The sequence below is a fragment of the Myodes glareolus genome, chromosome 4 (assembly GCF_982192425.1).
Source record: "Myodes glareolus chromosome 4, mMyoGla1.1, whole genome shotgun sequence".
In the NCBI taxonomy this organism is placed as follows: domain Eukaryota; kingdom Metazoa; phylum Chordata; class Mammalia; order Rodentia; family Cricetidae; genus Myodes; species Myodes glareolus.
The window spans coordinates 25,135,959-25,163,848 of NC_142029.1; the positions used below are offsets into that span (position 1 = coordinate 25,135,959).

The 27,890-nt window shown below is 48.8% G+C and overlaps 1 protein-coding gene across 2 annotated transcripts in view; it reads left to right on the plus strand.

The window, feature by feature from the left end:
• Nucleotides 1–27,890, plus strand: part of Dapk2 (death associated protein kinase 2) — a 128,226-nt gene that overhangs the window by 64,034 nt on the left and 36,302 nt on the right. For both annotated transcript variants that reach the window (XM_087905329.1, XM_087905328.1), the window contains exons 3-4: nt 3,718–3,939; nt 13,349–13,487. In XM_087905329.1, the coding sequence (XP_087761455.1) occupies nt 3,718–3,939; nt 13,349–13,487 (361 nt within the window). The remainder of the gene's footprint in view (nt 1–3,717; nt 3,940–13,348; nt 13,488–27,890) is intronic.

The following is a 27,890-nucleotide window of genomic DNA, read 5'->3' on the forward strand; positions in this document are numbered from 1 at the left end:
CTTTTGTGCATGAGCAGTGGTCATGGAGTAGTCCACTGTGCATGTTAAGCCTAGCATAGTTGTCTGTCTGTCTGTCTCACTCTATCCCCACTCTACACACACAGAGGTATATTGTTTTTTAAGAATTTCAATGGCCAGGGGATATAGCTCAGTGGTAGAGTGCATACTTTGCATGTATGAGTATGTGGATTCAATCCCCAGCATCTCCACTCTTTACCCAGGCGTGGTGGCACACACCTTTAAATCCCAGCGCTTGGGGAGGTAGAAGTAGGCTGATATCTGTGAGTTCAAGGCCAGCCTGGTCTACAGAGCAAGTTCCAGGATAGCCAAGGCTACATAGATAAACCCTGACTCAAAAAAAACCAAAGAAAAAATTTTCATGTAAGTATTTTCCCCTTCTTCTCCCTCTAACTCCTCCCATTCCCCAGACTCTCTTTCAAATTTATGGCCTCTAATTCTTTAAACACATACTGTTCGTCAACATATTGACCACAGTTTGCATAAAGCCAGAAGACATGAAGAAACTGTTAACCTCTTCTACAGCACTTTGACTTTGCTAGCGCCAACAAAGGCGGCAGAAGCAAACCTTTCCCGGGGGCTCCTGAAAACCAACGTAACTGTCTTGATTTGTAGATTTCCTATCACAGAGTTATGCCCATGCCCCCCTAACAGAACCTGATGGTCCTTTCCCACCTAATTCCCCTGTCTCCTTGAATAGTACAGGGTTAAAGGTCTCCCAGGGAACGTGATATCAAGAGGGCTGGCCAGTGACCCTGCTGGGGTTCTTTATCTGCAAAGGAGAGCTGTTATAAGTCATGGTTCCCACCACAGCTGCCTAAGAAAGTTCCACGGGGCAGGGGACAGGCATACATGCTTGTAATCCCAGCAGTGGGGAGGCTAGGGCAGGGCCACCTTGAGTTCAAGGCCTGCCTGAATTACATGGTAAGGCTCTAGATCAAAAAAAAAAAAAAAACAAAACAAAACCAGAATGAGACAAAAAGTGGAATATCTTCATCTGCAGGCCATAGTCCAGAGCTAACTCAGAGTCTCTAGACTTGAAATCTCAATCTCCTTTGTTCTAAAAATTCCCCAGAGCGTTCTAGAATGCTGCCAAGGTTGACACCTACTGCTCTGAAAGAGTCACCTCATTGTTTAGAGTAGAAGTATTTGCACATCTGGGTGGTGTACCCTGGAATCAGGGCAAAGGGCACTTTTAAAATGACACCAATCCCCTGGCCATACATTTCAGACCATCTGAAGCAGTGACTTCCAGTCCTTGTCCACGCCAGCTGTTCCTGCTGATGGTGAGCCAGCCGTACAAATGTTTCCTTTCGAGCGGTCTCACAGTGAATCATGACTCCCCTTTCACAGGCCAGGAAACGGATGCTCAGAGCTGGTAGTGACCTGACTGACCCATATGACCACATAGGGTGGCCCTGAAGCAGGTCTGTCTAACCTTAAGACCTGTCCCAGTTTCCCAGACCCCACCCATTGCATCATGGGCCTAGTGGAAAGTTTTTCTACTCTTCCTGGTACAGTCAAAGGCAAGGGGGCCCTTCCTGAGAGAAGAGAGGCTTCAGGATGCCTGGTGTTGCCAGTATTTGAGTCCATCCTAGTTACCCACTCTCAGAGTGCCTCCATTTGGAGGGAGGAAGAATAGGTCTGCCCTGCTCCTTCTTCTCACTCTTATCCTGAAGAAACCAAGAGCCAAAAGCAAATACTTTTTGAGAACTTGAGGTATTTTTCGGTCATGTGACAGAAAGCCATGTGCATTCCCTTCATAAGACCAAAGAGATGCTACATCAAGGTGACCTGGAACCTTTAGCTCTACTTTACTACATCACGTTTGTACCTTCCCAGGTCATGACTCAGGCAGTACAGCCTGAAGCTGGGAACTGGGGGATTTGGGTGTCAAACCTAACCCTGTACCGCCACCAGCAGGCATACAACTTAAAATCCTTGGGTCCCACTTTCTCCATCAATCAACTCACTCAGGATTGTGGGGGACACTTACAGGAACTCTGAAATGCCAGGCCTGCCAGCAGCCTCTTGAAGCACCAGAAAGAGAGGAATATACTGCCCCAGTGCTGACCTAAAGCTTTGTTAAGTGTTTGCTGGCACCCACTCAGGAACCTTCTGTCCCCAAGACCCAGAGTGACTCCATGTGGTTATCTGTGTTAGAAATCACATTGAATACGTACACACTGGCCTTCCTCTACCTGCAGGAGCCCCTAGTGTGTGGACAGCTCAGAGCCAATACTTGGAGTCTGGAGAGCTGAAACATTAGTTAGTGGATGGTGTAAGGTGAATTTGGCCCCAAGCCTAGTTCCTATGGACCTCTTCTCCCCCAGGGCCCCTCTGCACCTGTTGTCTCTGCCTTTGTTCCCTGTTATTTACCAACCAGCACAGGACACATGCTCAGACAGCGCTGAGTGAAGGGCGAAGGTGGAGAGATGAACGAGTTTGCTTTTGATGACATCTCTTAAGTGCTGGTAGTAGGAGGCTATTTAACTGTTGGGTGTCTGCCTGCTTGCTCAGCCAGTTTATTTAGAAGGCCATCTCTTTAAAGATTATTCTAACAACAGAATACTGTAGATGCAATGTCATTCTCCAAGGCTGGGACAAATACCCAGTTTCTTGCAACTGTAACTTTTACACCAGCCCCACTAAGAGAGTGTATCTGGGCTCTGGATCCAGTGGGCCCCTTCTTAAGCCAATAAGCAGCATAATAAACCTTTCTGAGTTACCTAAGCAGTGTGTGTTATACCCAAATCACGGAGTCCCCCCCAAAACCAACTAGAAGACCAAGTCCTGTATGTTAAAGCAAAGAGCCTTGATGCAGGCTTAAGCTTGGACTCCCGGTCTGTCTGACACAGCGGCTGAGAGCAGAGTTCAAGCTTGGTTTTATGGGGACTCCGTGATCTGGGTATAACGTGTGTACTTGAGGGGAAGTGGGGGAACAGAGCAATGTGGAAGGTGAGAAGGAGGACCTAAGGAGGAGATACTAGCAATCCCCAGGGATTTAGATCTGTCCCCGCTCATGGTTGAATCGAGACGAAGAAGCATGGGCTGCCCTCAGAGCACCCAGGGAGGCTGGCTCTCTGGCATAGACACCATTTCATGGTCTCCATCCTAAAGAGCCTGAGCAGGGTCCTGTCTCCTGTAACTATCTGAGAAGCTTTGTGAGAAGCTTTGTGGCTTTGATGTCTGGTTTTGTTATTCATTCTGTCATGAGTCGCTTGACCTCTCCTTATGCCCCAGTTTCCAAATTTCACAACCCCCTGTTCACACTGTGATGATGGTTAGCTCTGCCAAGTGGTCTTCACCCCAACTCCCATCCCAGTCAGGATTCTTACCAACCCAGCCTGTTTATGGACGTTGTGACTTTAGGTGGCAGTTTAGGCTTGGGTTTTAGCTGAGGCTTCGCAAGGACAAGGTTAACCAAGTCCGTGCTTTCCAGGGTCTTAGTGTTCACCTTTGTATACCAGCAGCAAGGGTAACATCCCTTCCTAGTAAAATGTCAAGGTCTTGTAGCAATGGAAGGGGAATCCCAATCCCTGTCCTATCTCAGTCACTGCATGTCGGTCAGGCATGGCCACTGGCCAGTGATATGCCTTTCTGTTTTGGTAGAACAATTTGGTGATCGTTTGGTAGTTGGCCATGAGGGTCACCTCTCCAGTGGCTGCACCTTAATTGTGTGGGTCCGTGTCCCCACAGCGGCCAGTTTGCCATCGTGAAGAAGTGCCGGGAGAAGAGCACAGGGTTGGAGTATGCCGCCAAGTTCATCAAGAAGAGGCAGAGCCGGGCCAGCCGTCGGGGCGTGTGCCGGGAGGAAATCGAGAGGGAGGTGAGCATCCTGCGGCAGGTGCTGCACCCCAACATCATCACGCTGCACGACGTCTATGAGAACCGCACCGACGTGGTGCTCATCCTCGAGCTGTGAGTGGGGCACCAGGACCCATGGTGGGGGGGGTAGGGTGGGCAGCAGAGATAGGTCAGGGTGGTGGAAGCCCCGGCCCCAGGCCCCAGGACTAACCGCAACCAGACCAAACCTCAGCCCAGAGAAGATACAGTCAGTGGTAGGCAGTTTCCCTCTGCCTCTGTTGTCCCATCCTCCTCCTAAAATGGGGCCAAAGGAGGGGGTGAGCTTGCCAAGTGGCAAGGATAGCGAGCAATGGCCTGACTCTTATTTTCATTGGGTCTTGAAGGTCACAGAAATCAGTGATTCTGGCTTATTTCTTGTCCAGAGGAGCATTTGTGAGGGTGAGAAGGAGCAGAGGGTACTTGGGTAGCAGATACCGTCAGAGCATCTGTCTGAAAGAGAAGAATGAGCATCCTTTCAACTCTCCCAAAACCCTTCCCTAGCCCTTCCCTGGGGAAACCCACGACACTGGCACTCTGTTCGTGCTTGTGCTATTACAGGGATCGCTATTATTTACCCACTAAGCCACCTCTCTGGTCGGTAGCTACCGCTGAAAGAGCCCAGTTATACCCTGCATTCGCAAGATGTCTTGTATTGATCATCTTGTTCAGTCCTGGCTTTAGTGAGTCTTCCTAACTCAGAAAGGTTATTTTATATTCACTCTGCTTTTCTTATCTCAGCCTCATAGCGATAAAACCACAGAGACCCTTAGTATACCCATTTTACAGACCAGAGCACCAAGTCAACATCCTAGAGTGGGAAGAGCAAGGCTGAGACTTCCATCCAAATGGCTTGTGTAGAGAGCCGTGCACATGAGGTGGTACAGCCTTGTGATGGCCTTGCTGGGAAGGACTTCACAGTGGTCGGTGGACTTTAGTTAGGTGACACCAAGACTCCAGACTCTGATGTCCTCCTAAGTGGAGCTTGGTGGGAAGTAGAGTCTGAGGCAGGCTATGGCACAGGTAACAATAGCCTTATCCAGCCAGTTAGCAAGACCCCATGGTAAGAGTGTTCTGAGCCTCAAAAGCATGTAGTACACATCTGCCAATCAGCACAACAGTGAGATTCTTGATTTTGTGAACCAGGAAGTCTCCTTAACCTGCTCCAGATTGAGTGGACCACCTGACATTTGAGATTGCTCTAATTCGAGACTTACCTGCATGTTGGCAAGATATAAATTTACCTATCGGAAGGGAATTTGCATCCTCTCACCTTTGGTTCTCATATCATCGACCTCAGCGTCTAACTACATAGAACTGCCTATGCTTTTGCCTTCTCTAGGGCCCAGGGTCCTCTGTGTCTCAGCCATGGACCCCTTTGCAAAATGAAATAGTTACTGTCTGTGCCTCCCTGACCCAGACAGAAGCCTGATGTCACCTTCCTCTCCTTCCTCTGCCCCCAGGCTGTTCAGTCACGTGGACACTCCATGTGACTAAGGCTAAGGGTCGCTGGTTAGTCTCCTGAGTTCCAGCAGATAGTGACAAACCCGTCTTCCTGGGAAGGCCGGAGTCAGTTCTTTAAAGGGCTATTTATTATCATCCACTCCCACCCCAAACCCCACAGGAACTGCAAGGAAACACATCTATAATCCTCCAGTCCAAACACAGCTACTGTGTTTCTCTGTGGTTCCTCCCAATCTTTATCACTTTGTATATAATTTTACAATTTCCTGTTCTACTTTTTCTCTCCAACTAACAACATCCCGTATAGAGCCTTTTCCCATGTAAACATCTGTGTCACGTTTCATTAAATTACACACCAGTGTTTCTCTATTGCTGGACATTTGCTATAGTTTTCCAGCTGTTACCCACTCCCCTTCTCTTTTGAATTAGTTATTTCAGCTGACTCTCCAGGCACGGAGGATTAAGTTAGCGGTGGGCGGATATAGGCTCTTGGTGACTTCAGGGACAGGGCAGTGTTTCTGTTTGTCTTCAGCCTTGGTGGCTATGGGTCGTTTGTTTTAAAATACGCCTCTTTCTTTATTCATCTTTTTAATTATAGATCAGTATCTTGTCATTTTAATCGGTGTTTCTTTAACTGCTGGGAAAATGGTCTCCCTCTGTTTCTGGAACCCCAGCATTTGGGGTATAAGATGTTTCTACCCTATCTCTAGTTTTCCCAGCCAGGGCTCACGATCAGCCAGTACTGATATACAGTCATCTTGTGAGTGCAGGTGAACCATGGGTAATGTCAGTTCCCAGGTCGGGGTCCCGCCACTTGCTGTGCCGGTTGGGTTCTAGCTGTCCACAGCTTCTGTCTCCTCCTTTACTTCCAGGTTGCCTTGTTGTGCTTGTGATGTCTGACTGAGGAAAACTAAGGGTTAGATCATGCTTGCTGGGCTCCAAGGAAGATTCCTAAGGAAGGAGGACTTCTGGGAGTGGGGGAGGACTTCCCGGGGAGGAGGAAGACTTCCTAGGGGAGGAGGAAGACTTCCTAGGGGAGGAGGAGCTGACATCCTAGGGGAGGAATTCTAAAAGTTTTTGTTTGGACTTGGTGACTCTTGTTGGGCTGCGCAGAAGTTTTTGGCATTCAGGTCCTCACTGGACAGTAGGTTTGCCCAGTGGCTGGACATAAGTGTTACTGTCCACCTGTTCATTTTCAGAACTGACTTGTTTATTCAGCAGTGATTTTTCTCTCGCGGCATCTCCCTAATATAGTTCAGGCTGCTCTAGAACTCATGACACTCCTGGCTCAGCCTATTAAGTGCTGGGTTGACAGATGTATGGGTTGATAGATGTGTGTGGCCGGATGTGTATAATATGTGTGTGTGTGTGTGTACATGCATGTGTTCAGTGTATGTATACATGTGTGTGCATGCACCTCTGTGTGTGGCAGCCAGAGGAGGACATCCAGTGTCCTGCAGTACCATTCTCTGCCTTATTTCCTTGAAACAGGGTCTCTCCCTAAAACTGGAGCTGGGCTGGCCGTCAGCAGACCCCACTGAACCTCCTGTTCCTGCTTCCCACAATGCTAGGTTTACAGGTGTGCATGACTACCCAGCTTATTACATGGGTGTTGAGGATTTGAACTCAGGTCCTCATGTTTGCAGAACAATCACTCTTATCCACTGAGCCATCTCCCCATCCCCTCGCTTGCAGTTTTAATGGGTACTGTTTCCCGTACCCTCTTTAGCAGCTGTTGTCTGATAGGGTGCTTCCTTTCGTTTCTGCTGAAGGAGCCAGTGCTAGAAGACATGCCGAGCCCTGACCCCTGTTCCTTTCAGCTGCCTTTATCCCATCTGTGGCTACAGAAGCACCTGCTTCTGGTCATGGCAGTTGAAGGGAGGATTTGGAAGGATTTTGTGTCCGTGAAGTTGACTTCTGCATAGCGCTAAGACTACATTCAAAATCTCAGTGTGAGCTCATGTCCTGTGTGGAGAATTCTCCTTTGCAGCTCCAAATGCCCTGGGTCCTCCTGGACTCCAGGATGGCAGCAGGTGATGCCCTACCAAGTGCTCCTAATCTGTGCTGATGCTTCCTCGTTTCCTAGGTCCAGCAGCTGTGGCAGCATTGTTTGTCAGTCATTGCTTGTGCAGGTCATTTATATACACGTTACCAGAGAGCTCTGGAAAGCATTCACGAGGTGTAGCATCCTGCAGGGGAGAAGGGGTCGACCCTGAGAACACTGCAGCCGGGAGAACAACCAGACCCTTAGCCTTTGCGTTTCATAGGAAAGCTGGAGAAATTTGATTTGGGGTGTGAGCTCAAAGAAGCTTGGAAGGAGCCGGGCGGTGGTGGTGCAGGCCTTTAATTCCAGCACTGGGGAGGCAGAGACAGGCAGATCTCTGTGAGTTTGAGACTAGCCCCTGTCAAAGAAGAAGAGGAGGAGGGAGAGGAGGAAGAGGAGGAGGAAGCAGCAGCAGCAGCAGCAACATCTTGGAAAGAGGTGGGAAATGGCCCAGGACAAAGGTCTCAGACCCGAGAGACTTTTGGGTAAAAACTACGTTACCAGGTTTGTAGTGACTTTGATGTATCCTTGTTTCCTGAGTAACTTGGGCTTTGTGATGTGGAGAAAGCGAGGTGAAGGGGACCTGTGGTGCCCTGGATCTCAGGAGGTCTGGCCTTGAATCACTTTTTAGCTGTGACCTGGGACAAGTCACTTGCTCTCTTTGGCCTTCAGTTTCCTCACCTGACCAATGGGAATAGAGAAGTAATCTGCATCCCTCCGAGTGGGTGTGAGGGCCAACTGAGAGAATATTCGGGAGAGCGTATAGTAGGAATGCTGAACTTGAAACTGTTTTGAGACCTCCTTCAGCGCTCCAACTCTATAGTGAGGCTGCACCTAGTGTTTACTTCAAGGACTTCTCAAAGGTCTCCCAGCACTGATTCAACCTTGTGTCAGGAGTCCTCCCAGCCTGAGGTGTCCTGAAGACATCTTTTCTCATTTTTGTTTCAAGAAAAAAAGCTGATGTCCGGGGCACACTGCCCACCCCAAGGTTAAGGTTGTGAAATGACTGGACCCCCACCCTAGCCTGGGGAAAGTGGCCCTCAAGGGACCCTTGCAGCAAATGTGAGGTTGCCTTCCCGAAGTCAGAGTGAGGACGGGGTGGTGGATGATGTCACCATGAGACACAGAAAATGCTGTGCTAGAGTTCTCCGTAGCAACCAGTCGCACCGGGCTCGTGCTGAGTAGGGAGTTCCTGCGACTTGGACAGCCTGCTTGCTCCATGAGTACTTGTGTCCCCCTCCCCTTGACTTAAACACAAGCCCTGTTTCTGTGATAAAAATACTCCCGCAAAAGCAACCTGACAGAGGACGGGTTAACTTTGGCTCTTATTTTGAGGGTACAGTCCATCCTGGCTGGGAAGGCATGCTGGTCACATCACAGCCACTGTGACAAGTCAAAGAATGGCACGTAGCTTGCTTTCTCTTTTTCATTCAATCCAAGAGAATTGAATATTGACCACATGTAATTCTAAATGTTTTAGTAGCCACATTAAGTAAAAATCAATAGGTGAACTAATTTTAATTATAATTTTACTCACCCCAACACATACTGACTTTAATATGTAGCCAGTATAAGTTATTAATGAGTATTACATATTACATATATTATATATAATGAGTAATATATATATTAATTCCTAGTCTGCATAAGCTGATGTGGATTTGACACTTCGAGCACACATTTGCTTGCACTGGTTAAAGTGAACAGCAGAGGCAGAGGAAGCAGAGGCAGGTAGATCTCTGTGAGTCTGCAGAGCAAGTTCCAGGCCAATCAGACCTACAAACCAAGAACCAGTCTTAAAAAAACAAAACAAGCAAACAAAAGCCAGTATCTTAGGAGAGCATATATAAGTCAGTCATGGGTGGGATTCAAGGTGATTCATCCTGGGGCAAATTCCACTTTAGTTAAACGGGAACATCACACAATCACCATGGTTTTAAAAATCAGTGTGTTGTAGGCGTAGTATAGACATTTCTATCCCAAAAGAGCAAATTCAGGGGGGAAAATGAGTGACAGGCCTTGAGTCAGTCTAAGACCCTGCAGCTTCAGAATCACTTTGGCATAATAATATTTTGCCCTTCAAGCCCACCAGGACCACAGATCCTGCATAACAGCTTTGGGTAACCCTGCCCTCGTTTTTTGCTGGGTGCAGCCCACACCATCGCCCTCACAGGTTGGAGTTGCCTGGCTGTGACTTTTCCAGAGTAGAATAGTACACACACCTGTGGGCAACCCCATTCCCATGGCCTGCTGGGTATTACTGTAGTGGGTGCTCTGTGCATTTGCCTCCACCCACACCACAGTTCTCCTTCCAGGGGCCACCAAACACTGAGGCAGTCTTTGAAATCCAGGTGAAGTAGCCACACCCCTCACAGCTTTGCTCAGCACCCAGCAAGCTCTTCAGGAGCCAGTGGGAGCCACACCTGGTGTGACTGATCTGAGAGCTCAGGAAGCAAAGGCCTCCCCAGGAACCGGTGCTGGGCAGAGGCAGGGCTCTTCCTTTGCTAGGATTCTGTCCTCCAGCCCTGAATGTGGCCTTCAGATGGGAGTGGAGCTCTTTTCCTATAGGAAGTCTAAGATGGCTTGAAATCATTATCTCATTGTCTTGGACAATAGGCCCTTTGTACAGCTGACTAATCGCCCTCATTGTCTTGATGAATAACACCTGGCCTCCTTTGGGCTCTCCGAGCCACCTAAATCTTATCAAGCAGTCCTCGGCCACACCTGTGTTCTCTCCTCCACAGATTTTTCTCCTTTGTTTTCTTCCCAGTAGGAACAGGCTGAAAAAAAATTCAAACTTTTGTGTTTTCCTTATTTGTTTTATCTAGCTATTCTGTTTAAAAACACTTCTCTTTGGGCCAGCGAGATTGCTCCATGATTGTTCCTGCCACCAAGTCTGATGACCCAAGTTTGATCCCTGGGACCCATATGGTGGAAGGAGAGAACCACCTCCTGCAAGGAACCACCTCCTGCAAGTTGTACACCACACACACACACACACACACACACACACACACACACACACACACACATGCACGCACACACATACCACATGCATAAACACACAGAGACAGACACACAGAAATACACACTACATTTTAAAAATTTGTCCTCTTCTTTTACATTTCACTGTTAAGAGGAACTAGACAGCCTCATCAGCACTGTGCCTAGACGTTTTCTCAGCCAGATACCCAGTCTCATCACTCACAAGCTAGCCGGTTTTCACCCCAGCCTTTCAGTCTCAAGTCTTATTTATAATTAGAGCGATAGAGATTTAGTTAAGGCTACCTTTAGTGGCAGCGACAGGGCCAGTGCCTGCAGGAACAGAATCCCCGCAGGCTGCAGCCTGAGTGGCCAGGTTGCTGCTAGAGAAGCAAGTGGGTAACTGTGGAGTTGCAATTGCTGGCTGAAATAGCAGTAGATTAAGGCACCGCCACTGTGGCAAAGCTAAAACAACAAAGCTTCAGTGAAATTTCTCTGCTGTTTTATTACAAGAATGGTCGGTCTCTCTTCCATCGACTGATGGCACCTTCCTCGATGTCAGCCGCAGTCCTCATCAGAATGAGGGTGCCTTCTGCAATTATCAGCATCCTGTTCAGAACCACCTGATACTTTCAGGATGTGGAGGCTCCCCTCCTCCATTCTCAGCCTTCCCCTCCCCAAGGGAGACCCTTTCTCCTCAGTTCATTGATGACGCTGAAGCTGTAGTCCAGCATGCATTTCACAACTGCTCTGGCCTCTGCTGCCTCTTGCTTACTTCGGAAGCCACTTCCGCATGTTTAGTGTTTGTTTGGTCATGGTATCACCCCACTCAATACAAACGTCCCAAATTAGGTTCTTTGAGCAGCTATATAGCAAAATACCACCGGTGGCTTTATCAAAACACATTTATTTCTTACACTTCTCGAGGCTGGGAAATTCAAGATCAAGGCAGCTGGAGACTTGTCTGGGAGAACTTGTTTCTTAGATAGTGGACTTCCTGGGTAACCGAAAGGTTCATGGGTTCATGGGAAACACTGGGGTAGATTGTCCTTTTGGGTTGGAGATTTATTAGAAGAATTATTATGACCGTAGATCGACAGGTAGACATGCTGAGAGTTTTGAAGAGAGTTTAGGCCCATAAATGCTAAGTAATCTCTTTTGTAGGTTTCGGAGGGGACAGGGTGAACCCATACTATGCAGTTGACATAGCTGCCCATAGTATGCTTGCGATCTCTGATTCCGTGGTGGTAGGGGAAGGGGAAAGGTTTGGTCCTTTAATTATTTTGTGTGTCCAGCCTATGGGGTGTGGCGCCTGAAGCTTCTGATTGCTTCGGGAGCTTATAAAGCTCCTCTCGGGGGAAGTGAAGCTTAGAGATGCACAGGCAGCCATGGCAGGGCACCTGCTGTTTCCTTTGTGGCAGCTGTGAGGGTAGAGACAGAAAGAAGCCTCAGTGGCTGCTTAGCCCAAACCTACCAGTGATGACCTCAGCAACTGCAAATTCTTTATTTCATCCAAATTTACTTTTGCTTCATTTTGTCTTTATCTTTTTTTGAGTTACTCTTTATTCCTGGCTGGTCTGGAAGTGGCGCTATAGACTGGGCTGGCCTCAAGTTTGTGACAATTCTCCAGCTTTTGTTCCTCAAGCGCTTGAAACTGTGGGTGTGTAATTTTAATTATTGCACACACCACACTTCACACAATATTTGTAAGTTACAGAAGAGCTAAGCAAAGAAAACATGGTATATAGGATCCTTCTATAGAGCTCTGTAGCAAGAATCCACAAGTCTGGGAGAGGTTCAAAAGAATTTATTTAGATATATAATAGGGGCCAACACTCACTGACCCACGACAGTTTGGACACGGTGGCAGTTATTCTGCCCAGGGGGAGAGAGCACAGACAGCAAGCCTCCTGCTCCAAGCAAGAGACAAAGCCCCACCCCCCCAAGTTTATCAGTTGTCACATAGCTGGTGCCCCAAGGCTATAGGCAGAATGAGTGCTTCTACATGCGTGTGTCCACAAATGTACACACATTCTGCACAGTGTGTAAAGGGTCAATACGAATGCAGAATACTCTAAGAGATCAGACACTGGGCCTGGTTATCTTCCAAGTGACAATACCGAGAGCAGGGAAAATCATGCTTACCTGAGTCCAGGACAGTCAGGAATTTGTTACTTGGTGATCTTCAGGGCAAAGGCACATTGGTGCCCATGACAGTGACGGGATGGTGTGTCATGCTGTAGTCTGGTTTCTCCTTTCATAAATCTTGGGCGAGGGGAGCGTGTCATTCATTGGTCTGGTGGGGGAAATGAATTCTCAGGAGATAATTTTTATTAACACAGATAGTCCACTCATCACCCTCTGCCTCTGGGTGTGCGGGGCAGAGGGTACTGGTTCACGTGGACAAACAAGTTAGCAAGTCGAGGGCTGGGAAGATGGCTCAGCAGGTAAAGGTGCTGGCTGCCAAGCCTGACAGCCCACATTCAGTCCCTGGCACAAACATAGTCTGAAGGGGAGCACTGACTCCAGCAAACTGTCCTCTGACTTCTGCCTGTGTGCATGGCTTGTGTTCCCCACCCTCACCAACTAACTAATTAGCTAGATGCCGGGTCATTCCACCTCAGCATTTTTACCTGAAATGGAGTAACTGAGGATGAACTGGGCTCTGTAGAAAATGTAATTCAGAACAGGGCACAGCCTGCCCTTTGCAGGGAAAGGGTAATACCTGGAGTTAATGACTGACCTGGGCCTAGAGTACTAGCAGAGGTCTTTCTGAGAGCACGCTAATAGTGATTCTTGACTGTGAGGTTCAACAGAAAGAATACAGAAACAAAGCCAGTATTCGGTGATGATTAGACCAAGGTTAGTTCCATGCAGGGCAAGGGGGAATCCTGTTTTCCAGAGAATCTAGGTTAGGTGGAGGACCTGCACCCATCAACCAGGCCTCTTGACATACAAAACTAACTGGGCCTGGCCCTCCCCACTGGTGTCTTCCAGAGTGTCCGGAGGAGAACTGTTCGATTTCCTGGCCCAGAAGGAGTCGTTAAGTGAGGAGGAGGCCACCAGCTTCATTAAGCAGATCCTGGATGGGGTGAACTACCTCCACACAAAGAAGATTGCCCACTTTGATCTCAAGGTCAGTAAGGGGAATAAAGCGAAAGAAGTTTCTAAGAAGGGACTCTGTCCCCTTGTCATCCATAGGAAGGGTCCAGTTCTCAGAGGCCCCCTCTCCTTACCATCAACCTAAAACCCTGACCTTGGGTGCAATATGGCCTGTTGCAACTATCCACCTGTTTCACTTCTCCTATCAGGTCTTCTGCACATGGGAGCTGACACAAGATGCTCTTTAATCAACTAGGAACACTATCTCTTCCAGGGACTAGATGAGGCATGATTCAAAACAAAATAAAACCAGCAACAAGAAACTTGAAACAAAACCCATTTCACAAGAGGAAATTGGTTGACAAGGAAGAGCTAAGTCATGAGTGGGCTGAACCAACAGGGTTTGCAGAATTGTACACTGTGGCCTTCTGTCTCCTCACCAGGGTCATTGGCTGCCTGCTCCTACCTCACCCCAAACCAGAGCCGTAAGACTGCTTCCAGGGCCCACTGATCATTTGTGGTTACAACTGTTCAGGGTCAAGGAAGTTCATCAAAACCACATATAACTGCATAGGGTATGACTGTGGTCAAGGCAGAAGGATTGGCTCCCCGAGTAACTGAGCTCAGGCACACGCACTGACGGTCTTTGCAGGTAGCTGACTCATGGAGGTCCCTTCCACGCATGTGCAGACTCCTGCTTATGGGAGGACACCTACCCGCTGTTAGTCATCATTTCCTTATTTGCTTTTGAGTCATGGTCTTTTGTAGCCTAGGATGGCTTTGAACTCATGAGTCCCCTGCCTCTGCTTCCCACGTGCTGGGCTTACACGTATGCATTGCCACACCTGGCTGTCTATCCAGTGTTCTCTGCAGAAAGCCCTGGACTTCACTCCTCTTTTCTAAAGAGATCAACTATTCTGAGAGTTGTGACAGAAGGAAGCACTGGGGAGGCTGGGGAGCCTGAAGAGCAGACCTCCAACTCGTCCTGAAGTTATCAGAGAGAGCTGCATGGAAAAGCTGGCAGTAGAATTTTCTAAAGAATTGATGGATTTGCAGAGGGACAGACCATGTACGTCACAGTGACTGCACAATCCATTCAGTGCAGTGCAGGAAAGGGAGTGTGCACATGTGTATCACAGTGACCACACAATCCATTCAGTGCAGGAAAGGGAGTGTGCACATGTGTATCACAGTGACCACACAACCCATTCAGTGCAGTGCAGGAAAGGGAGTGTGTACGTGTGTATCACAGTGACCACACAATCCATTCAGTGCAGTGCAGGAAAGGGAGTGTGCACATGTGTATCACAGTGACCGCACAATCCATTCAGTAGAGTACAGAAGAGGGGGTATGCACATGTGTATCACAGTGACCACACAATCCATTCAGTGCAGTGCAGAAGAGGGGGTGTGTCCATGACTGGAGAAGAGGCCAAGGAGAGGGCAGGAGGCAGGTAAGAGACGCTGAAGCAGAGTCGAGGAGGTGCCCTTTACCCGTTGCCCCTTGCCCTTTACCCTGAGAAATATGAGGGCCAGGTTAGCAGGCATATATTTCAGCTTGATTCCCTCTGACTGGGAGGATGGACGGAATGGGGCCGGCAGAGCAGCGGAGGGCCCAGCAGTGACTTAGATGAGGTGTGCGGTAACTCAGAGGTCAACCTCAGAATTGCCTAGGTGCCTGACTTCATGTGACCACAGTGAGGCTGAGGCAGTATCCACAATGACACCAGGATCCAGGGATAATATGACATGCCCACCATGCATGAATCCCTGTCTCAGCTCTTGTTCTAGCATGACCCCCCTTCTGACGCCAGTTGTCACAGTATTTTGAGTTACTTCTACTGAAGATGTCTTACCGAGTCCCCTCAGTGGGGGACCTAGTGGAGGGTGGGACCGGGCAAGCTTTACACCATGGGGACAATGTACCAGGGGGGAGACAATGGTCTACCTGGATTGCACCTGTGTTTCCTTCCTGGTAACACCATGGGCAATTAAAACTTATTTTCTTGGGTCTTTACTGGCTCCTGGAGTCTGTCTCCGAATGGGCTCCTTTTGTCTTTTCTCTGGGTGCTAGTAGAAACAGGAGGGTTTGCTGTGGTGAAGGGGAACCTGGGTTGGAGTCAGCTGTGCTAGAATTTGTGCTTCATTCCGCTATACGCCCAACAGCAACCGAACCTTGGTCTGTCAGCCCTGTTGCCGATAGCACCACCTACCTGGCAGAGCCAACATCGGAGGGAAGCGGTGTTAAGTGGTGCATGCAGAATGTGTGTTGCGTGCTGTTATTGTTCTCTGCCTTCCCAGGAGTGGAAAAGAAAACACAACTCTTATTACAATGTTTTGGGCCCTGCTAGACCAGGAAAACAAACTCTGCTCATGTGGTTCTTGACTGCCCTGACAGAGTTGAGACTTGCTGTAGTGGGGTGGCTGATGGGGTTGTTTCTAGCTCTCAGACTGGGCATTTTCCATGGCCTAGAGACAGTTTGAGTTTACCCCGGTACATGTCTGGTGAGGATGCTGCTAAGCCCACCCGTGGTCATTCATCCTCAGGGTATACAGACTCTGAACTTTCTGATTCCCCCTTCTCATGGGGTCCTTGGCCTAGGCCCAGATAGGCAGCGTGGGGGAATGATGAGCGCCTGGACCTCAAACAGATGTTCCTCAGGGTTGGGAGACACCTCCTATCCCCAGAATGTAGCTCTGTGTGCCATTGAACTGGAAACTTCCACTAGCTTTGGGGGATGCAGCCAGCTGGTAGCCTACAAGAGGTCTCCTGGTTCCATGTTGCTTTCTACCATCTAAAATTTGCATATTCCTCTTTGTTTCCCTTTTCTGCGATGAGCTTCTGTTTCCTCCGACTTGCTTGTATTCTTTTACCCCTCGACAAGAAAGCCCGGCCTCCCTCGGACACAGCCACCATGTCACGCGTGCTCCATCCGTTACCTCTTTGCAGCCTGAAGGAGCCGTGGCTGAGGAGGTCAGCTGTCTGGCCTGCCTTTGTGATATGAACGACCTCCTGGGAAGCTGCCTTAGTTTCTTTGCTTGTTGCTGTGATAAAATACCAAATTGACTCAAGGGAAGAAGGGTTTCTTTCCGCTCACAGTTAAGAGGATAGTCTACCGTGACGTCAGGGCTGCCGCGCTTGAAGCAGCTGGGCCTTCCCATATAGTCAAGAACGAGAGAGGGAATGAATGTCTGCTCATGTTTAGCCAGCTTTCTCCATTTTATAGAGTCTTGGATCCCCTTTTCAGAAAGGGTCCTACCCACAATAAATATAGATCTTTTCACATTCATTAACATAAAGATGACTTTCCACATGTGACGTGCCAAGAGGCCCGTCCAGGTAATTCTAGATACCATGAGTGTGTGTCACAACCTCCCTGCTCTTCCTTTTCCCTTCCTGGGGCCTTCCTGCTCATCCTAGAAGACCCAGCAGAAATCTCCTTTCCTCTACAAAGCCTCGGCTATTTGCCAAAAGTCTAACTAAGAATGAGCCAGCCCCTTTGCTTCTATTGCCCTCTGTGCAAACTTCTGCTAGGAGCATTGATCTTTTTTTCTAATAAACTTTTATCGATTCTCTGTGGATTTCACATCATGCATTCGAGCCCCACTTTTCTTCCTGTCCCCTCACATCACATCCGCTCTCTACCCTTGCAACCTCCCCCGCTCCAAGTCAAAACCAAATTTAAAAAAAAAAACCCCAAACCAACCAACCAACCAACTAACCAAACAAACAAACAAAGAATCTTGTCACGGAAGCTGCAGTGTGGCCCACTGAGTCACACAGTTTCCCCTTTAGTCCATTCATCTTTACTTGCAAGTGTCCATTGCCTGGAGTCAAGGTCTGGCTCCAGGCCTCTGGTTTCTGCTACAGCACCAATAATGGGCCCTCACTGGGACTCCTCATGGGTCTCCCGTTGCCCTGTGTCATGGAGATCCTGCTGTTTTGGATCTGTAGGTTCCTCCCCTTCACATGCTCCAGCAGTTCATAGATGAGGTGAATTTCAGGGTGGGCCAACTCATAGCCCTGCTTCTGGGCCTGGGTGGTAGCTGGGTTGGTCAGCCCCGCAGCTTTCCCTCCTGGTCCCTACCCAGGAGAGCTCTCCAGCACTGCCTCAGCCAGCTCACCCAGTGCGGCCTGGAGCAAGGAGCAGGCTCTCACCCACGCTCACATCACCAGGGCCAGCTCTTCTGTTCTGCCCAGGCAAGGTGCAGGGCCCTCTGGGAGCATTGATTTTTGAGTCACATTCTGCAGCACAGTGTCTGACATAGGACGACGAGTCGCTCGGTGCTGAACGGAGGAATGGATAGCTTAGTGAAAGTGCACAAGAGGTTCTAGGTAGAGCGCGGTTAGTTCACCAGTGTGCACGTTTAACGAGGGCCTTCTGCCATCCAGGGGAAAAGCAATCAAACACCGTGACGCAGCCCCTGCCTTCCAGGAGCCAAATATCTTTGGGGATTGGACACAGTGAGGTCCCCTGAAATAAAACCTAATAAGTCCTGACTAACCATGCCCACTTTCAAGGAGTGAGCGCTCTGCCTTAGAGTGGAGACCATTTCGGTGTGTGTTGTTAACTGGACACACATTGGGGTAGGTTAGAGGGGAAGAATAAGGGTTGTTACCCTGTTGGGAGGGACGTGGCTGATGGCCTATTGGTATCAGGGACCGTCAGCCAGGCTGTCCATAGGTCAGTTCACCAGGAAATAGGTCTCAGAAACCTCACCTTTGTACAAGGTCTCAGGACAAATAACAGCCTTGGAGAGGGCATCTTTATGTGGTTTTGTTGTGGCTTCTCCTCTGAGCCTGGATGTATTCTTTTCTCTCTCCACCAACCAAATCCATACGTGAGAACCCTGAAATAGAAGGTGGGCCCTAGGACTAATGGTGTATTAAGCAGAAATAGTAAGTCACGAGAAATGACTAAAATTGTATGTAATCCAGAAGCTCAAAACTCTGAGGAGGTTTTTAATTATTATCAACACTAGTAAGAGGGTAAATTCTGCCTGTCAGTGGTGGCACATGCCTTTAGTCCCAGCACTCGGGGGGCAGAGGCAGGTGGATTTCTATGAGTTTGAGGCCAGCCTGATCTACAAGAGCTAGTCCAGGACAGCTAGGGCTGTCTCAAAAAACAAAACAAAACAAAATAAAACAATAAAAGAGGGTAAATTCCGGAACAGGCAGGGACTCTCCCAAAACCCAAGCTTCCAGGAATCAACCTTAGTGCTGTTTTTCTGGTCATGGTGCCGTAGACTTCTGGTCAAGCTTTCACTAGGGTGATAGTGGTAACCCTTTAAAGACACAATACTTTCCAGAATGCAGCATGCTTACACCTTTTCCCTCATTTGATCTTCATGGCCCCAGAAGGTGACGTCATATTTTCACACACCAAACAGTTGAGATTCAGAGAGATTAAGTAACATGCCCAGGATCACACGAGTATCAGATGACAGAGTGACACTTGCTATTCATGCAGTTAATCCAAGCTCTGGGCTGGGCTATACATTTTGTTTTGTTTTTCTGAGACAGGGTCTCATGTAAGGCCAGGCTGGTTTTAAACTTGCCGTATTACCAAAGATGACTACATATAACCAGTCTTCTTGCTTATTCCTCCCAAGTGACAAGTGTGTGCCACCATGCCTGGCTTCTAATCATATTCTTTACAACATTGATTTCCCACCTGGTTACATTGTTTTCTTAAGATTTTAGTCTTGTTTAAAAACTGTTCATTACTACTTAGTATAGAGCGTGTATGCATTGGGGAGTGAGTCATTTGTCATGGGTGGGTACAGGAATGCAGAGACAGAAGAGAGCTGTGCTCTTCGGTCTGTTAGGGACAACATGTCCCCATTTTTCTGTTGAACAAACTAAGCCAAAAATGTTGTCCCCTTTCCTGTGCCTATTTCCTTTCCCGTCGTGTTGGGGGCCTCAGGGGTGTCTGGCTACCCACAACTGTATGTTGCCCCTTTACCTGAGCCCAGCCTCACATGGCTTCTGTGAAGTTCTACCACCGCCCACCAGGAACCCTGGTCCTGCAGCAGATCTCAGTAGGAATGGAGACTCTTAGTTCTGGAAGCAGCTAAGGAGAATAGAAGAAGCAGGGAGACCCAGACTAAGCCTGGCTTCACTGCTTGTTAGTCATGTGGCCTTGAATAACTTAATTATACCTCGGTTGCCTTGTCTGGAAAGCTCCAACAGTAGTCTGAGATTCTGCAGTATTGTTTTCGTGTGTTTTGGTTTGGGTTTAGGTGTTTCCTTCCTTCTTTCCTTCCTTCCTTCCTTCCTTCCTTCCTTCCTTCCTTCCTTCCTTCCTTCCTTCCTTCTCTCCCTCCTTTCTTCCCTTCCCTTCCTTCCTCCCTTCTCCCCCCCCCCCCCCGAGACAGGGTATCATTTTAGATGGCCTTAATCTTACAGCAATTTTTCTGCCTCTGCTTCTCGGGCTAGGATTATACAGACGAGCCACCACATTAGACCCTATGCAAGGGTATTTTTATAACATTGAGTTCTCTGGGAAAATGTGTGTATTTATACAATTACCATACATATACACATATTACAGTTCACACGTTTATTATAAATTTTATTGATATGAAGGTTTATGGCACATAGTTTAATAAGTGAAATAATATACAATTTTTATTGTAAATCCTATATAGCAGATTGATCTTCATGTAATATATGAAAAACATTTCCCTTGGTTCTTGCTAGACTCTTGTACATGGCTGGAGCCAACAAATGAATATAGTTTGATAGGAGTGTAAGTTGATACTATCTATATTAAATGAGATGAAAATGAGACAAATCATAGGAAAATTTACTTATTTAGCAAATGACATGAGAACTTTTTCTACTGAATTTGGACACTAATCTTTGGCTATCAGAGCATAGTTACTTTTTTTGTACTGTTCACAAAGCAATTCCTATAGAAATGGTACCCTCTTATGTTTAATTTGCATTATTAAGCAATTTCAGAACTTTTCATGCCTCGAATAGGAAAAACAACAGATTGGGATGGAGAGATGTCTTAGCAGTTGAGAGCACGGACCTGGTTTTGCTTCCCAGCTCCCACATAGTAACTCGAAACCATCTTTAACTCCAGTCCCAGGGAATCCATTGCCCTCTTTTGGCCACTTTGGGTACTGCAAGCCCATGGTACACAGACAAGCATAGAAGGAGGAGAAGCAGCAGCAGCTAACTTGAGTGCTGACTTGTAGTTTCAGTTTTGTGGTCAATATATGCACTGTGGCCGACTTTGGCAGCATACTGTTGTCTCTTACTGCCACGGGGGCAGACAGATACAAAAGGTGGGGTAGCCAAAATAGACTAAAAAAATTACTCAAATAGAGTTCTATAAAAGATAAATTGTGAGTCTTAAGTATTTCTAGTTTTAAGCTCAATTTATTTAAGTTTTAACTTTTGATAAATAGCCGTGTTTAACAATCACAAAATTCCTATCAACTTGATGACCCACTCCCATGAGCCAGTTGCCTCCTGGTTCTCCGAGACCTGGTAAACAAAGGTCCTCGTAAGCAAGATCGCGTTGACTTTGGTGCTATGGCGGTAGCTGTGATGGAATCACAATGGCAGCTGGCATTCACTGAGCACTTACTATGTGAAGCTAAAAATAAAAGGGACAGAGCCATGCCTATAGTAATAGGACTGGCGATGTGGGCTTCACTGGGGGACACTTGCAGGGCATGCATGCGTTCCCAGGCTTGACACCAAGGATAGTTGGAGGGAACGGTGGTACCATATGAGGTTTGCTGGCGCGCTACATGCATTACTCATGTCATCCCTGCAGCAGCACTGAGAAGGAAACTCTAAGGCTGTACCATAGGGGAGAGAGGTTCACTAGGAAGCTCCCAGGACTTCATTGTGCCTCCTTAAGTACCATAGGGGTGTGTACACCTTTAATCCCAGCACTCAGAAGGCAGAGGTAGGCAGATCTCTGAGTTTGAGGCCAGCCTGGTATAGAGAGAGAGTTCCAGGATAGCTAGGCTACAGAGAGGAACCCTGTCTGGAAAAAAAAATAACTAAAAAACAAAAATACCAGCCTAACCTAACTGTACTCATTTTCCCATTGGGCAGATAAACCAGCTAAAACTCACATAAGGGAATGACCCTTTCTCAAAACAAAAACTAAACAAAACGCATCTTTACTTCTCTTCCTCCCAGCCTGCCTTTCTCAATAGAGGGCAAGAGGTCAGAGCCACACAGTGGCCCCTCTGCTAGCGAGTGCCTGGGGGCTGTGGCTTGACAAATCTATGCTGAGTTAAGTAGGCCCTTCCCTAAGTCATAGCTGTAGCTCTTCTGAGACACACTGAGACACCAGAGCCAATGTGAAATGCCCATGGTGCCGGCAGACCGGGTGATCCCAAGGACACGATTGCATCAGTTCGAGGAAGAGAGGCTGTTTAGGGTAGGAAACACATAGGATGAAGGCTCAGCTGCAGTCCGCACTGTTGGCTGAGACTCCTTGGGCGAACCCTTGATCTCTTGCCTTGGTTTCCTCGTCTCTCTGGCTGAAATCCTGACAGGACCAGCCTCAAACTGTGGAGACCAAGTGAGAGGAGTGTGATGGCTTTGTAAACTGTTACGTGCTCTAAGTTTTCCTCCACATATTACGTGGCTTGCTCGCAAGATGCCGTGAGGAACACTGGGAAGGTATGCTATTTCCTTATTAATGCAGTGGGGAAGCAAGACTCATTTCTGGGAAGCCTTGCATGGTGGCTCATCACTGCCATTTCTAGTGCTCAGCTGGGCACTAGATGATGCCTCAGCCTAGGCAGGATCACCATATATTCCAGGCTAGCCTGGACTATGGAGTGAGATCCTGTCTTAAAAAGCAAGACCAAACAATAGCAATAATAAAGACTTACTTCCAGAACACTCGGGCACAGAGGGATTTCAGGTGGAGATGGTTGTCAGGGGAAGGAAGAGCCTGGGCTGCAGACTCAGGTGATGACTCCTGGGAGAGACAGACTTTGGGTGCTGCTGGGAAGGGTGGCAGATGAGCATGTCCTTATGCTGAGAAGCAACCAGATGGTCACAGTGCTGAGGAGAATGCCCGTGGCCACTTCGTGTGTCATCTTGACCCCCCTAGTAAGCCTCTAGAGCAGCCGTTCTCACCTTGCGGGTCATGACTCCTGTGGGGGTGGAACAGTCCTTTCACAGGGGGTCACCTAAGACCACCCGGGAAAAAAATATCTATATTACAATTCATAATGGTAGCGAAATTACAGTTTTCAGGAAGCAACGAAAATAACTTTTATGGTTGGGGTCACCACAGCATGAGGAACTGTCTCAGAGGGTTGCAGCATTAGGAAGGTTGACCAAACACTGTTCTAGAGGTGGTTTTTATTATTATCCCTAATTGGTCGGTGAGATAAGTTAGGTCGCTTGCCCAGGGTCAGGCTGCTTTTCGTGGCCGGATGGCACGTGAGCCCAGACTCCAAGGCCTGTGCTGTTTGCCGTTATCCGTGCTGACTCTCTGAATCGGGGCGTGTGAGACTGTGGGTTTATCCATTCACTTACTTGTAACCAGTAACTAAACAGCTACTACGAGGTTGGCCGCTCTCGGATGCTAGAGATAGCTGTAAAAGGCAAAGCCCCTGCCTTCCCTCCCGCGGCAGCGTGGGCAGGACATGGAAGGAAGTAATTATCATCGCTCTGGTGATGCTCTGCCAGAGGCCTGTGTAGGGATCACACAGGCCCTTGGGTGGGAACTGGTGGTGTGTTGGAGGGATGGGTCCCAGACATTCCTTTGTGGGTGTTGACTTTGGGCAGTGAGGCAAAAGAGAAGCAGGATGGGGGCGTCTGGCAGAATAGACTACTGCTTGGGGCAGAGGACATAGTGGGGTGAAGTAGATGCTGAGCTGGCGGTGGGGTCAGGGATCTTTGAATGGCAGACAGAATGGGACATCGGGCATTGGCTACACTGGAGGCCTGTGGGTCAAGGCTGCCTATGATTAGTCTTGCTTTCTGAGGTTGCCCAGAGGTCCCTGATCAGTCTGGGCTTGGGCTTGGATTGCCCATAAAGTTTTCTTGTCCCCATAGCACAAGCCCAGCTGGGCCTCAGCCTCACCCAGCACCAGGCAGGCCACATGAGGCTCCTGGAGAGAACACTGTGCTGTGTCTCGCTACCATTGAGCTCTGCCGCTTGTTCTGTGACTTTGGCAGCTTCTTGACCTCTGGGCTTCCCTGCAACTTGACTGACGAAATGACCTCTGAGATCCCTTGTGACTCCAACATTGTGAGGTCGGTGGATAAAACAGGGTAGGGAGGGAAGCAAGAGATGAGAGATGGGGATGATGGTTTGTGTAAGGGTGTGCTCTTCATGAACTCAGGTGACTGAAAAGAGAGAGAGTCAGGCTGAACGCCCAGAGAGGGCTTAGAGCTACCATCTAAGAACAGAGTGAACATAGCCAACGTGCAGCAGCCTCGTGGGGCACCGTACTCCCCATGCATGGACCACTCCTCTCAATCCTCAGAATGATGCTGTGACCTGCTAGGCATGTACCCACTTTATAGATAAGAAAGAGAGGCACCCAGAAGGATCAATGGCGGCTCCCATGTCTCATATTTTTAGTGGCAGAGCTGAGAGGTGAACCCAGACCTGCCTGGCACCATGCCCTTGTATTTTGCTCTTTACCACATAGTTCCCGAGGTTACATTCATCCTGTCTCAACCACTGGGCATGCTGTGCTGGTCCCATAAAACGTGGATCCTCCTTGGAGGACCAGCTAGCTCCCAGTCAGTTCCACAAAAGGCACCACGCAGCAGGATCTACTAGGACATAAAGGGACTTGTTGGCTTTCTTGGGGTACCTGCTTGTGTGGCAGGACAAGTTGGGCATGTTTGTTTTGACAGGTGGGGGTAATTCCACCCCACCCCATCCCCCAGCAGCACCTCTGGATTCTGGGCTGGGCAGCAGCACCTAAAGAATGTGGAGCCTTCCCCCAGCCGTACTTTGGAGGTGATGTCAGGTGCGTGGGTTAAGTACCTGGCTAAAGTGAATACCGTTGGAGGAGGGTGACGGGGTAAGGAGGATAGGCAGGATTGTACTGCCCACAGGGTAGTCTGGCTGGGGCCCAACCTGCTGTGACTACTGCGACTGTTCTTCCTTCCTGACCTGAGGCAGAGAGACAGGATCCTTTTCATGTCTAGCCCTGGGGCTCAGAGCAGCAGAAATTTGCCCAGCTAGCTTGGACATTTGTGTCACATCAAAACTGCTAAACCTGTGTCTCCAAGGGCCTCTGGATGACCTCTGATGCCTCACTTAGAGTTGGGAAGTGGCCTGTTTATTAAGCTCAACACCTTGGTTTGTGAACCTGAAACTATTTCCCAGCCCCAGGCCTGGGCTCTCTTCTACCACTGTGCTCGGTTCAGGGAGGTGGAATCAGAGATCTCAACCTGGAGAACTGTCGGGTTTGCAGGTTGGCCAGATCCCGGGCTACCTGTCAGACCATACCTTTACCCTGTTAACAGCTCTCAGGGCAGGAGGGCTCTCTGGCACTCCTAGAGGTGGCAGAAGGGCTAACACCAGGCAGAGAAGGCTGGAAACCCTGCTGGAATTCTTTCACTGCATTTATGTGGATATTAATGGAATGTGCAGCAGGCAAGATAGCAGAGGCAATGCCAGGAACCTTGGATTAATCGGCTTTCCCTAGGAAAAAGGCCACCTACCTAGAAAAGTGTCATTACCGATGAGAGACAGCCTACAGTGGAGCCTGCTGGTTAGCATGGTTGGCTCTGGAGGGTTAGAGTCTTGAAGATAAGGGAGTGAAAGGAACAGGGTCATGGGGCGTGGAGGAGAATAGCAGAGGCTTTCAGGTAAAAGTAGCACTTACAGCTCAGGAGTGTTTTATTCAGGGATGCACTCCGGGAAGGCTGCTCGGGCTCCAGTAGCTGGTTCCACACCTATGTACACACAGCACAGCAGCAATAAATGGACTCAGTGAAGATGAGGGTGGGGTGGATTTGACCAAAACCTTGTATACGTGTATTCATATTAAATAAAATACTGAAAAAGAATAGCGCTGCATCTGAGGTTGGACCAGAGGTGACCTCAGGTCCCTGAGATGGTGGTGTCTACCCTGTGGGGAATGAGAACAGGTCCAGGCGTGGGATGCAAGGCTGGAAAGGTAACTGGGGATGGGGTCTGGTGCAGGGATGCGAGTGTCTCCGTCAGCTTTTTATGGTCACTGGGGCCAGTGAAGATTGTAGCAAGATAAGATCAGAAGCTGGACTGCCAGGGAAGTTCTCCTTATTGTGAGCCCACAGGCCTTGGGCAAGTCCTTTAGTTCTCTGGGCCTCAGCTTCCTGCCTCTGTGAAATGAGGATGCTAGTAGCACCTACTTCTGAGGATACTCACCGAGTACAAAGATCATGTTCTCACCGAGACGAGTCTCTGGCTCCTGGAAATGGTCAAGCTGATACTGGAGGCTGGAGCAGCAGAAGGAAGCCCTGTGGAAACTCCAGATAAGAGGGCCTGTGTTCCCTGCCAGCCTAGACTCCCTTGGTGGCCTGGAAGCAGCAATATCATTTGGTGGCAGGGAGCCAATGGTCTGTCTGCACCCAGTCAGGGCAGGTCCGGGTATGTAGGGCCGTCTAATCACGTAGCTCATTGAGTAGCTGGTGAGCTGGGAACAAGAATCCCAGTCCTAGCCAGGCAGTGGTGGCGCACACCTTTATTCCAGCACTTGGAAGGCAGAGGCAGGTGGATCTCTGTGAGTTTGAGCCCAGCCTGGTCTACCGAGGGAGTTCCAGGACAGCCAGAGCTATGTAAACAAACCCTGTCTCCAAAAACCAAAAATCAAAACAAACAAACAAACAAACAAAAAGAATTTCAGTGCTGAACCCTCTCTCCAAGCACTCCTCCTCTCTGTTTGGTTTTCTGATCTGAGATGAGGGCACAGCCAGGCTGGGGACACAATTTGGATGCTACTCATCCGCATGAAAGCGTTTGCAGAAGAACTGGCATCCTGTGGTGGCAGGCAGGTGCCTGTTCCAGACACGCAGCCACCTGGATTCCCCAGCTCAAGCAGTGAGAGGGATATTTAGTCTAGAGGGTGGGAGCAAGAGCTTTGGGTCTGACAGATAAGTGCTTAAATCCTCCCGTCCTTGGCTGCCAGCGTGGCTTCTTTTTCAGCAAGAAAGGAAGGCTTCCACTCAACCCCACTGATTGAGGCAGTTGAGTGAGGTGTAAACTATGCCATGTGTTCGGCTAGCACTTGGTCCTGCATATTGCATGGGCTTAATAAATGGCACTTGTCTTCTCTCAGGGAATACTTACTGAGCACTTGGTGGCTGCCAGGCTCTATCTTAAGCTCTGGGGAGATGCTAGAAGCTCGAAGCCCGTCGGAGGGCAGCAGATAAATAGCAGAGGAGCTCTAGTTTGGGATGATGGAGTGAAGGAAGTGCTATAATGGGGAAGTGCGGGTGTTGGGGATCTGGGAAGGGAGGGGCCATCTTGGAGGAGACTGGCTGTCTTAACTGAAAAGTGAATGGGCATCACCAGCTTTGGGGAGGGGGCAGGGCAGGGGAAGTGCTCTAAGCAGCCCTTCTCCAGGCAGGGCTGGAAACAGATGGGTAAGAAAATATAGTCCTCTGCAATTCTTCTAAGCCAGGGGACAGACCATTTCCTTTGCATGTGAGCTACAGACGTGAGTACATAACAAGACCCGTGGCTGTCTTTTCTCTCAGAGTGGCACTGCCCTAGAGAGTTCAGCCTCAATTCTTTTCTGCCTCATCTCTGCTGCTCTATAATCCTGAAGATCTCCAGGTGTGGGGTGTCCATCTCTATGGCCCATGGCTCCCATTGCGTTCGTTGTGGTCCCGTGCTGGGTTCTGTTGGGGCATGGCCTCTCAGCCCAAGAGTGGCTCAGGCCCTGGAGAAGTTCCTAACAAGGTGGCCAGTGATGTGGGTAGATTAGAAGAGAAGCTGCCTGGTAGGCAGGTAGTGGCTAGTAGGGAGAATGTATCTCAGTGCAGAGAACACCACAGTGTTACTGTGGCAAACACCAGAGTGCTGGGCCAGGGACACCGGGATGGACCACCTGCTCAGGTCTTGTCTCCTGACCTCTCCTGCCCTCACACTCCTTCAGCAGGGGCTAAAAATCTGATCTGCCTTGGGAAAGGACTTTGACACATTTTCAAAATAAAGTTGAGAGTAATCTCCAGAGAGGAAGAAGAATAAACAAGCTTTAAAAATGCAAAAGGAAATGTGTTATTTAAACAAACCAGAAAAAGAAAGAAAGTGGAAAAATTATGAGGGAGGACCTCAACTCCCTGGAGTCTCCAGCTGCGGTGGCAGGAGGTTACAGAGACCTCAGGGAACCAGAGACACGTGCATCTGTTTGGGGGGAGGGTGACCAATCCAGATTAAGTGTAAGTTTAGTTAAGAATTCGGATCATGCTCAGTGTGTCACCATGAGGGATCCA